At 42.3% G+C, this 13,175-nt stretch overlaps 1 protein-coding gene across 5 annotated transcripts in view; it reads right to left on the bottom strand.

Moving 5' to 3' along the window:
• golga2 (golgin A2) overlaps positions 1-13,175 on the bottom strand; it is a 79,182-nt gene that overhangs the window by 19,527 nt on the left and 46,480 nt on the right. For all 5 annotated transcript variants that reach the window (XM_048558952.2, XM_048558954.2, XM_048558953.2 and 2 more), the window contains 4 exons: positions 10,090-10,226; positions 8,807-9,025; positions 1,817-1,930; positions 29-250 (listed from right to left, as the gene is read on the bottom strand). In XM_048558952.2, the coding sequence (XP_048414909.2) occupies positions 29-250; positions 1,817-1,930; positions 8,807-9,025; positions 10,090-10,226 (692 nt within the window). The remainder of the gene's footprint in view (positions 1-28; positions 251-1,816; positions 1,931-8,806; positions 9,026-10,089; positions 10,227-13,175) is intronic.

Below are 13,175 nucleotides of genomic sequence, written 5' to 3'. Positions count from 1 at the left end.
CATCTTCCCTGGGATTATTTAATCTCACCTTTGTCACCTGGTGATTCTTCAGTTGCAACTCATTTTGCAGTCCCTCTTGTAAGTCCTCATGCTGCAAACTGCTCATGAATTGTGCCTGCTGTATCTGTTTCTGAAACTGTTCTCGCTCAGCCACCAGCTGCTGGTAACCTGCAATGTACTGTTGTAGGTGAGTACAGATCTCATTCCTCTCTCCCTGCATGGCCTGAGCTTCCTGCGACTTTATCTCAAGCTGCAAAAAACACGAGTGGTGTTAGACCATCCAATGAAACAATAACTCCTGTGTTTTAATATTGCATACCACTTTGCATGTTTCCGACAGATGGAAATGACGACTTTCTCTCATCTAGCCATCCCTGCTAGAACATTTATTTGGAGTCAGAGTCATACAACAGTTGCACAAAAACAGATCCTTTGGTTCAACTCCGATCAGACATCCTAAATAAATCTAGCCCAATTTAGCCCATATTCCTCTAAACCTTCCTATTCTTATACCCACCAAGATGCCTTTTAAATATTGTAATCGTACCAGCCTCCAACACTTCCTCTGGCAGCTTATTCCATACAAACACCACTCACTATGTGGTAAAGTTGCCCCTTGGGTCCCTTAAATCTTTCCCCTCTCACCTTAAACCTATGCCTTCTAGTTTTGGGCTACCCCAAACTGGGAAAAAGATCTTGGCTATTCACCCTATCCATGCCCCTCATGATTTTATAAACCTCTATAAGGTCTCCCGTCAGCCTCCAACACTCCGGGAGAAATAGCCCAAGTCTATTCAGCATCTGTGCGTGACTCAAACCCCCCCCAACATCTTGAAAGGGTTCAGAAAAGACTTACAAGTTCAGCAACATTTTAACAGGGGGAGACCAGAACTGAACGCAGTATTCCAAAAGTGACCTAACCAATAATCTGTACAACCATTACATGGCATTCCAACTCCTATACTTAATGCACTGACCAATAAAAGGCAAGCATACTAAATGTCTTGGTAGCTACTGTCCAACCGCAACTCCACTTTCAAGGAACTACGAACCTGCATTTCAAGATCTCTCTGCTTGGCAAAACTCCCTAGGACACTATCATTTCCCTTTTTAATAATACAGAAACTTTACAGATTAAAACTGTATATAGTCCATTATAGGAAGATTTGATAATCTCAATATTTTCCAACATCCTCACTGATCTGTTAGACTTGAAATTTCAGCACTACATTGACAGAGGAATCAGTGGTTCTGTTGAGCATATGCACGTTGGACTACTTCTGCAGGAAGCATTCAAGCTTTCCATAAAGAACATGCTTCAGTTCCATCTAATCAAAGGCAAAACTACTCCAAGATGCCAATGCAAACTGAGCATATTTGAAAACACGTACAATATACGTGTGCAAAACTTGTACTGATGCCAACAGTGATATTGAACACAAACTCCCCGTAATGCATAGCTTAGGCATAATGACATAGAACATAATAGCACAGTACAGGGCCTTCTGCCCTCGATGTTGTGCCGACCTGTCATATCGATCTCAAGCCCATCTAACCTACACTATTCCATGTACATCCATATGCTCATCCAATGACGACTTAAATGTACCTAAAGTTGGCGAATCTACAACCGTTGCAGGCAAAGCGTTCCATTCCCTTACTACTCTGAGTAAAGAAACTACCTCTGACATCTGTCCTATTATCTTTCACCCCTCAATTTAAAGCTATAAGACATCTCAAAAGAAACTGCAACTCAGTCAAGATGCGCACACAGTCCAAAAATATTTCACATTCACCCATTAAAAGGAACTGGTACCTTTTCTTTCAAATCTGCTACGTCCTCATGCATACATCCAACTTTTTTAGCTAGCTCCTTCTTGACATACTGTTCCGACTGCAATGCATTAGTGAGTTCCATGTTCTCGTTAGTCTGTGGAAAATTAACGCAGATTACACATACATTTCAAAGACAGTAATTCATCCCTTGGAACAATCGACTGTAATCTCCATATGATATGACAAATATTGCGCAACTTCATTTCATGATTTTTAAAGTGGTCAAATCATATGGCTCAAAGTTTGACATTTTGATTTAAGTGTCATTTAGCAGTACATAACTTAAATGTTATTGAAAAGAAAAACCATACTGCTGAATACAACAACTTACATCACTACAGAAAGAGATACTGACTGGTAATTCAATTTCAACTGGCCAAGGCAAAACGGTAGGGAAATGGTGCGCAGTGGTCACGTCACTGAAACAGCAATCCAGAGGATCAGACAAAATAGGTTCAAATCCACACTACAGTACATGGCAGAATTTAAATTCAATTATTAAACCTAGAATTAAAAGCTGGTCTCAATTATAGTTTCCATAGAACTGTTTTCAATGACCATGAACTCCCATCCGGTTCACTAACGACCGTTAGGGAAGCGAATCTGCCATCCTTGTGGTGTGTGTGCGTGTGTGCGCGTGCGTGTTCTGGTCTACATGTGACCCCAGGGCCACAGCAATGCAGCTGACTTTTGAAATGGTCTGGCAAGCCAAGTTGACATGGGCGACAAACGTTGACTTGACAGTGATGCTCAAATCGCACAGAAGAATAAATAACACATGGAGGGTGACGGCAATGGAAGCTAGGCGATGGTGCAGATCTTTCCAGAAGCCAGAGTATTTTGAATTGCTTATGGTAATGATTGTTCAGATTAGAAGCCAGTTTGAAACAAACATTCAGTGAAATTCAGTCTCAAAGTGAAGGTGAAGAGGAATAGACATCAACAAGATGTAAGGTGGTGACAGCAGAGCCAGAATATGGTGTTGTTAACAGGATTCTGCATTTGATATTTTCAAAGCTTTGGCAGTCTGTGCTGCAAAGCAGAGACTCTGTTCGTTGAGCCAGAAGCACAAGTCCAGCAACAGCCTAGCAGTGTCCTTGAGTTTTGCTGAGGATGCGTTGGAGAATGTTTTTAATACTAGGTGTAATGTCGGACATATATTTGAAGTGTGCAGCAATAATACTCGGATTGATGGAGGAATCCTGACAAGGTACTAGAGAGTATACTACACTTATACTATACTATCAACAGACATGGAATCAGATCACACATATTTTAAACTCACACCAAGGGGTTGCATGCAGATGGGAAAGATGGGGCCAGGACACATTCTTCAGGCAAACCAGAACAGACCTTACAGACAGAAAAGGATAAAACACAAAGCAAAGCAATGTAGGTGTCCAGCTATTTCAGAGATAAGCAGAAGAGGTGTGGACCAGCATGCGCTGGTCTATAGGGAAAAGATATTAAAGGAAGATTGAATAGTTAGAAGCAACAGGCTGCAACAATAATCACTGTTTTCACGTGAAACATTCTTTGGACTTTGATCAACGGGGTACTGGTGCTGAAGGCAAACTTGGAAACCAAGTGGAGGTTTTCAGTGAAGGAAAAAAGGGAGATGACAGCATAGTTGACAGAATCAAGAAAAATCTGGAGACTGGTAGCAGTTGGAAAGGAAGAAAGAAAGAGCACATGAACAAGAAAGGAGAGAGGGAAATGAAGAGAATTTGTCACTTGCTCCTTAAAACACCCAATGTTCAAATGACATTTCTAATCGTGATCACAAGCAATTTGTTCTAAGACTGTTGAAAATTTTGCTCAGAAATTAAACATCTAAACCTATCAAGCATATTGAAAAACAGTGACATCTTTAACTCTGGCAATACATTCTTCAGTGTCACTACTGTTCTGAGAAAAACATTTCTTCTGATGTCTCCCAAATTTCATTTCGATGTCTGCTTATTCTAGACTCTACAATGGAATGGTTCTTTTAAAATCATTCCCTAATCTCCTCTGATAAAACAAAGAGAGCAAAGATTTTTTTTTCCTTCAGAATCTTACTTCTGAACAGCAGGGGAAGAAATAAATCCATTTGGAGGGGTGTGTGCCTCCCTATCATTTAGGAGGTATGCACATCCAAAAGACTGGCAGATTGTTTGTATCAAAGAGCACGCACCTTCACTTGTTTGTAACAGGCAAGCTACTGACTGTACCCAACCAAAACAGAGCTAACATTAGATGCGACTCTGCAACTGGGCAACAACATTTGCTAAGTAATGCCAAATTGCCAAGAACTGCACTGATAACCAATTCAAAGAAAGCCCAGTCTGGCTCAGAATGTGGCACTTTGCAGACACTCAAGTTTCATATTAATGCACAAGGTTATTTGCAGACAGAAAGAAATTAAACATACACTGTGTTTCAAGTGAACATTCCTCAGAGCTAGGAAAAAGAGATTATAAAGTAGGACATTTAAGACAGCAACCTCAGCATTACTCCCAGAAGTGGCATTACTAAGAACAGAGATAATAAGATTGAGGGATTATAGATATCTAGGGCATTGGGACTGATTCCGGGCAGGTGAGACCTGGTTCAAGAAGAATGGGTTACATATTAGCACAACCAGAACAAATATCCTCACAGGGAGATTTCCTAAAGGTTTTGGGAAGGGAGCAAATTAGTTTGTTAAGAGGGAAAAGGAACTGAAGAGGGAATTCAGAGGGGGGAAAGAAAACAGTTGATAGACGTAAAAAAAGTAGTAAATTAAAGTGCAAGGCAGTAGAAACTAAAGCTAACATTACAGACAGAAGACTCAAGAATACAGAAATAAAGGCACCATGAATATATGCACTATTTGCGACAAAATGATTAGCTGATAGAAAAGATAAGTAAACAGGTATGAGAGATAATGGGAACTGCAGATGCTGGAGATTCCAAGATAATAAAATGTGAGGCTGGATGAACACAGCAGGCCAAGCAGCATCTCAGGAGCACAAAAGCTGACGTTTCGGGCCTAGACCCTTCATCAGAGAGGGGGATGGGGGGAGGGAACTGGAATAAATAGGGAGAGAGGGGGAGGCGGACCGAAGATGGAGAGTAAAGAAGATAGGTGGAGAGGGTGTAGGTGGGGAGGTAGGGAGGGGATAGGTCAGTCCAGGGAAGACGGACAGGTCAAGGAGGTGGGATGAGGTTAGTAGGTAGCTGGGGGTGCGGCTTGGGGTGGGAGGAAGGGATGGGTGAGAGGAAGAACCGGTTAGGGAGGCAGAGACAGGTTGGACTGGTTTTGGGATGCAGTGGGTGGGGGGGAAGAGCTGGGCTGGTTGTGTGGTGCAGTGGGGGGAGGGGATGAACTGGGCTGGTTTAGGGATGCAGTGGGGGAAGGGGAGATTTTGAAACTGGTGAAGTCCACATTGATACCATATGGCTGCAGGGTTCCCAGGCGGAATATGAGTTGCTGTTCCTGCAACCTTCGGGTGGCATCATTGTGGCAGTGCAGGAGGCCCATGATGGACATGTCATCAAGAGAATGGGAGGGGGAGTACAGGTATGATCTTGTTGCTATTACAGAGGTGTGGCTTAAGAGTAACCAAGGTTGGGGCCTGAATATTTAAGGATATCCAACATTTAGGAAGGACTAGCAAAAGGAAAGAGGAGGCAAGGCACTACTGTCAATAAAAGATAAGTATTCTAGTGAAAGTGGATTTGGATGGGAAAAGTGAGATGTAGAACTATTTGCAAACTTTGGTAGTTTCATTTGTAGGCCACCAAACACCGTCGGAAATGAACACAGCACTGTACAGGCCCTTCGGCCCACGATGTTGGGCCGATTTGTTATGTGGAGCACGGTAAAAAAATTCAGGAAATTGGAGATGTATGTAACAAAGGTAACATTGAAATCACAGATGATTTCAATCTACATGTGGACTCGGTAAAGGTAATGAGCACTAACGGTGTGGAGGATGAATGCCTAGAATCTGCACAAAATGGTTTTTGTTGATGGTGTCGAGGAACAAAATGACAGAACAGGTTACTTTAGTGTTTTGCAGTAAAGGGAATAATTAATAATCTTGTTCAAAAAGAACCTTTCAAGAACAGTAAACCATAATGTAGGAGAAGCTTATAAATGTCATTCAATCCAAGATTAGGTTCATAAAGAAAAGGAAAGCATGAAAATATGAGGGGCAAATTGGTTCTGGTTGATTGAGAAAGTATATTAAAATTTTACAGTAGAAAGGCAAGAACTAACATTTAAAGAACTATTACCTGGTTTACAACAAATATAATTTGAAGGCACAAACTTCCAACAGGAAAAGTGAATTAATGATGGGGAAAACCAAGTTAAAGATTATAACGGATCTAAAAGGCAGCTTAAAGTTACTAACAATAGTAATAAGCCTGTAGATTGCGAGCATTTCACATTTACAAAGATGACAAGAAAACGATAAAGAGAAAGTAGAATATGAATGCAATCAAGAATGGGATGTTAACTGCTATAGATACAAGGAAAAGTTTGGCAAAGTTTGACAAATGTGGGTTCATTCCAGACAGATTCAAAATTTATAATGGGAAAGAGGCAAGTTGCTACATAATTTCTCCAAATGTCTTCACAGCAGCAGCTACAAGAAATCTCCCAGAGAGGCAGATCCAAGGGACAGATGAGAGATGCCTGGTGTTAGTTTAACCTGAAGGTGACCATGCCTCTGGCAAAGGTCCTTCACGGTGACCTCAGCCAGTGTGGGAACTCCACTCACTCTACATTGCAAACCAGGTACCCAGCCAACTTAACTAAGCAATCCCTCATACCAGAGATCAGTAAAAAGCAAAATACAACCTAAGGGGCATGACAGCCAGGCACCTGGAAAATAACGATCAAAGTTGATACAGCAGTTACATTTCCAGGAAGCTTTTCATAAAGGTCCATTATAGGAGGTAGTAAATAATATCAGGCACACAAGCTTGGGGTAATTATAGTGTAATGGATTGAGTATTGGTTAACAAAGAAAAGAGGACTAAGCAGGTTCCACTCAATTGGCAAGTTGAGCGCTGTGAGGCACCGCAAGGATGAATGACTGGCAAATTATGAACAACTGGGGTCAATGATTTGGATGCATGGGCTAATGGTAATATTCCAGGTCTACAGGCGACACCAAACCAGGTTCAAATACATTTTGAGAGGATGATGCAAAGAAGCTTTGAAGGGAATTGTCCGGTTGAGGGGAGTAAGAACGTGGCAAATAAAATCCCATGTAAACTAGTAAGGTCACTTTTTTTGGAGGAATAGAGGTGCACATTGCACTCTATCATTTAAGAAGTAAGTTCAGAGAAACCCAGATATCCTCCCCCCTATGCTCGGTTCGCACTAAACAACTGCACCTCCCAGTCACGAACCATTTCAACTCCCCCTCCCATTCCTCAGATGACACGTCCATCCTGGGCCTCCCACATGCCACAACGATGCTACCCGAAAGTTGCAGGAACAGCAACTCATATTCCGCTTGGGAATCCTGCAGCCCAATGGCATCAATGTGGACTTCACAAGCTTCAAAATCTTCCCTCCCTCTACTACATCCCAAAACCAGCCCAGCTCGTCCCCGCCTCCCTAACTTGTTCTTCCTCTCACCTATCCCCTTCTGCCACCTTAAGCTGCACCTCCATTTCCTACCTACTAACCTCATCCCGCCCCCTTGACTTGTCAGTCCTCCCTGGACTGACTTAGCCCTTCTCTACCTCCCCACCTACACTCACCTTTACTGGCTCCATCCCCACCTCTTTGACCTGTCTGTCTCTTCTCCACCTACCTTCTCCTCTATCCATCTTCTATCCGCCTCCCCCTCTCCCTATTTATTTCGGAAACCCCATTCCCCTCCCCCATTTCTGGAGGGGGGTCTAGGCCCGAAACGTCAGCTTTCCTGCTCTTGTGATGCCGTTTGGCCTGTTGTATTTCATCCAGCTCCACACCTTTTTATCTCATAACTTCCACTGATTTAGGAAGGACGATAACATACAGATGTAGCAAATGACTAAAATGATAAATGGTATGTTGGCCTTAATTGCAAGAGGATTTCAGTGTAGGTAAATAGGCCCTGCTTTAAATCATACAGAATCATGGTGAGGCTGCACCTGGAGTGTTGTGTACAATTATGGTCCTCGAGGAAGGATATACTTCCCATTCAGGGAATGCAGTAGAAGTTCACCAAAATTATTCAGATTGTTGGATTTTCCTATGAGAGGTTGGACCTGCAGTCAGCTTAAAATAACGATCCCACTGAAACTTAGAAAAGTCTTCAAAGGGCTAGACAAGTGGATACAGAAAGGTTTGTCTTTTGCAGGTGTTAGAGGTAGGGTGCAATCTTGAGTCAAGTAACAGAGCAGAACCAGAGGCAAAGCATTTAGGACTGAGGTGAAGAATTTGTTTTGCTTAGGCAGCAAGTACCTTTGCAATTCTCGACAGTCAGAAGCTTAGTCACAAAGTATGTTCAAGACGAAGTCAGACAGATGATTTCTGGATAGTGAGACATGGGGATTGCATATCAAAAATGGCATTGAGATAGATGAATTAGAAGAGTAGAATAGGCTTTAGGGGTTGCATGGCCTTCTCCAGCTCATGTAAACCAACTCTCTCCAAGTTTCCCTCCCCATCCCCGTTTCTCATTAAGGTTAATACAATTTTTGGGCAGTCTTGAATAAACTCACTCAACCAGCACAAATGTTAAATTAATTGTTCTCTAAATTTTCACATTAACTGTGTCACCCTCTTTGAAGCTTGGCATTACATACCCACTGAATTGATAAGGTGAAAATACTTCATGCTGATTAAAAATGAAGTCAAAATACAATCAAAGTGTAAGATGGAACTTCAGCATTTCAAAAACAAGGACTTTTTAGTGAACTGTTGTCAGCTACAGCAAAATAATTCTAACAGCACATTTGTGGGCAAGAAAAATGTGTTTTAGGAGGAGGTGATACCCACAAGTTTGACAAATGCATTTTGAAGCTCTGCCAGCTGTTCCTTGAGCTCACGGTTCTGTGTCAGTGCCCTGCTTATTGTAGCCTTGTCACTCTGCATGTTTTCCAGCAGTTGCTGTCTGTCTACAGAATTGTCATTGTAACGTTCCACTGTCCTCTCCAGTTCCTGTAGTCTCTCTTCCAGCTCCAGGTTCAAATGACTCAGCTGCTCATTGTCACGAACCTGAAGAGTGATCATAAATTATTAAATGTATGCCTTCTTGATAAAAGTGGTCAGCTACATTTGTCTAATGGAACTGTGAAGAGTCCATACCATCAGGTCAACACCGTGGACTATATTTGGAAATGTGTCCATTGCAAAGCAAAATACTGAAGGTGCTGTAAACCTGCAATAAAAAAATAACATGCTGGAAATACTCAGGTTTGGCAGCATTTATGGAATGTAAAGATTGGTTAATCATGTCTGGAGCATGACATTACCTTCCATCACAGCCTGAAATATTAACTGTCTCTCTAGAGTTGCTGCAAGACCTGCTGAGTACTTCCAGCATTTTGTATTTTTCACGCAGATTTTGTGCATCCAGCATTTCACTTTGATAAAAGAGAGTACTAAACCTGGGACTCAAACTCACATCTTGTCATTTGGTAGCACAATGCTGCCTTGCATTACACATTGCAAAATGAAATGAATTGCTGTGTATAAAACATTCCTCCTCCTCTGGTTATTGACTATTCATTGGAGGATGGTCCCACATGTACTGGCTGCTTTCTGAAACATTTTTCTTGCACAAGCTTGGAAATCCATTGCCAACAAACTGTGTAATTATGCAGCACATCACAAACTGAGTTTAATCTTAGCTTGCCCAACATCCAAGCTTGTGCCCTTATCATCAAGTCACAGAATGGGAAACCTGGCTAAATGTTCTCATTTCTGAATTGGGACAATTGGGCTTGTGGCACCCCAGCTCAGTACTAACTGGGCAAATCTGACCAGCTTTGCAAGTATCTAGAGGTCCGTGCCCCTCCATATGCACCCATTAAGCTTTTCAGGGAAGTGAAAGCATTTTGATCCAGTCTCCAAGGCAATTTTGTCCATTATGTTGTTTTTCTTTTTCTCAGGAGAACATTTTGCCTTCAGTCCTAAGAGAACAGGAATATGAACAGTAGTTGTTCTCAATATTCAGTGCAATTGGGTGCAGTTAAGACTCCTCTTGGATGTCTTTATCAAGACTGACACGTGCTGAGAAAGCCATTTCTTGCCCACCCTAAAAAGGAAGCCCTGCTTACCTGTGCCTGGTACTGAGAATACAATTCCTCCTTCTCTCGTTGCAGGAATTGAATGCTCTCCTCCAGTAATTGCTCTTGCTCTGTGGGACCTTTGGGCTCTGGAATGGTGTGGGTTTCACCGACCTCATTCTGTTGTGCTGTACAACACAGGGTATTACAAACTCAGTCTTTAGAATATACAATCACCACCCATTCACTATGAGAAAGGCCAAGTCAATTAAATTAAACAAGACAAGGTCTCCTTGAATTACAAAACATATTTCCTGAAAATCAGACACACTGATAATTATACCTTTCAGATCCATTCCTCCAGTGAATCAACATCAACTCTTAGGACTCAATGAGATCCACTTCCACAAACATTTAAAACAAAAATTCAACTATTATCCACTTTCCTTTTAAAACCATTTGGATTTTACTTCCACAACTATATCCAAGGGAGGAGCATTGTGACTCCCAACAGTCCTGCTCAATCCAAAGCATATTTCTTCCTACTTCTCCCACCTACTGCATGTCTTAGGTTTATTGCCTCCATATGATCATAAGGAAAAGGAGCAGAATTAGGCCATTCAGCCCACTGAGTCTGCTCCATCATTCAGTCATAGCTGGTAAGTTTCTCAACTCCATTCTCCTGCCTTCTCCCCATAACCCTAGATCCCTGTACTAATCAAAAACCGACGTGTCTTCACCTTAAACACACTCTGAGTGTCCCGGTAGCCTTCTGTGACAACGAGTTCCACAGGTTCACCCCCCTCTGGCTGAAGATCCTCCTCATCTCAGTTCTAAAGGGATGTCCCTTCACTCTGAGGCTATGCACTCGAGACCTAGTCTTTGCAAATAGTTGAAACATCTACATGTCTACTCTATCCAGGCTTCCTAGTACTCTAAAAGTTCCAATGGAAACGCCCTAATCTTTCTTAAAACCACTCAGCACAGACCCAGAGTCCTCAAGCACTCCTCACATCCCCTTATCCCCAGGATCATGCTTGTAAGTCTCTGCTACAACCCTTCCAACGCCAGCACAACCTTCCTTACATACAGGGGCCAAAACTGCTCACAATATTCCAAACGCAGTCAGACCAGAGCCTTATACAACTTCAGCAGTACATATCTTGTTCTCTTGCCCTCTTGAAATGAATGCTAACATTGGTCTTCCTAACTGCCAAATGAATCTGCACATTAACCATAAGAGAATCTGAAGTCCCCGTGTTTAAGATTTCCAAAACAATTCCTTGTTTAAGGAGTAGTCCATGCCTCAACTATCCTGACCCAAGTTCCTACAAAAGCTCTTAGTTTCCCATATTGTACTCCATCTGCCGCTTTGTCCACTCTCGTAGCCTGCCAAGTCCTTCTGCAGCCTCCCAACTTCCTCAACACTACCTGTCCCTCCACCTATCTTTGTCATCTGCAAACTTAACAACAACGCCTTCAATTCCTTTGTCCAGATTGTTAACGTACAATGTGAATGGTTGTGGTCTCAACGCTGACCCTTGCAGAGCTCCACTAAGAATCAGCTGCCATCCTGAAAAGGGACTCTGCATTCTGCCAATCAACCAATCTTCTATCCACGCCAACAGCTTGTTCCTAATACCATGGCACTTATCTTATTTAGCAGCCTCCTGTACAGCACACTGTCAAAGGTATTCTGGAAATCCAAATAGATCATGTCCACTGACTTTCCTTTATCTAACTTGTTCGTTACCTCCTCAAAGAATTTTAACAGCTTTCACAGACATGGTCTCCCCTTGACAAAGCTGTGCTGACCCAGCCCTATTTTACAATGCACTCAAAAGCACTCCACAATCTCATCCTTAACAGCAGACTCAAACTTTACCCAACTGCATTGAGGCTAACCTACCCAATGTCCTATTTTCTGCCTCCTTTTCCTCTTAAACAGAAGTATTACATTAGCCATTTTCTTCCTTGGGATGAGTTTATGCTGTGCCTTCCAAATTACCCCCAGGAACTTTAACAATTGCTGATCTATCATCTTCCTGCTGGACTCCTTTTCCAATTGACTGACCAGGTGCTCCCTCGTCCTTTAGTACAGTTAGATCTGATTCCAGATTTTCCCTCTCAAACTGCAGGATGAATTCTATTGTATTATCACCCTTCCCCATGGGTTCCTTCACATTAACCTGCAAAATGAAGTCTGCCTCACTATCAAATACAGAACTGTGTGTTCCCTACTGGTTTCTACCAAAAGCTGCTCCAAAATAACCCTCAGACTTTGCATGAATTTCTTTTCTAGACATCTGCTCCCAACCAGATTCTCGCATATTGAAGTCCATGATTAATATAATTGTGCCTTTCTTCCATACCATTTCCTGATTTATTTTTATCTCCACATCTGAACTATGCTAGAAGGTCTGTACAAAACTCTAGTTATCTTTTTTCCTTCACAGATCTTCAAGCTGGAGCTATAGGGAGAGGCTGAATAGGCTGGGGCCATTATTCCCAGAGCTTCAGAGGCTGAGGGGTGACCTTATAAAGGGTTTATAAGGTCATGAGGGGTATGGATAGGGTGAATAGTCAAGATCTTATCCCCAGGGTGCCGAGTCCTAAAGGAAAGGGCTTAGGTTTCAAGCGAGAGGAGAGGGATTTAAAAAGTACCTAAGGGGTAACATTTTCAGACAGAGGATGGTGCAAATGTGGAATAAGCGGCCCGAGATGGTGTTGGAGGCTGGCACAATTACAACATTTTAAAAAACCATCTGGATAGATACATGAAAAGGGTTTGAGAGGGTTTATAGGCCAAATGCTGGTAAGTGGGACTAGATTTAATTGAGGGTATCTGTTTGGCATGGACAAGTTGGATTGATGGGTCTGTTTCTGTGCTGTACAACTCTGACTCTAACCGCACAGATTCTACGCCTTTTGACTGCCACTCGTTTTCAAAGTAATTTCATTTCTTACAAGGTAAACTCACTCCCTCTGCCTGTCCTTTCAACTGGACACATGTCCTTGGATACTTAGTTTCCCGGCTAGATTCCCTTGCTGCCACATCTGTGATGCCCACCACATCATGCCTGCCAATTTCAATCTGTGCTACAAGATCATTTATCTTGTTTCATATAGTTGCCAAC

The sequence above is a fragment of the Stegostoma tigrinum genome, chromosome 29 (assembly GCF_030684315.1).
Source record: "Stegostoma tigrinum isolate sSteTig4 chromosome 29, sSteTig4.hap1, whole genome shotgun sequence".
Taxonomy (NCBI): Eukaryota; Metazoa; Chordata; class Chondrichthyes; order Orectolobiformes; family Stegostomatidae; genus Stegostoma; species Stegostoma tigrinum.
This window is presented reverse-complemented; position numbering and strand designations above follow the sequence as displayed.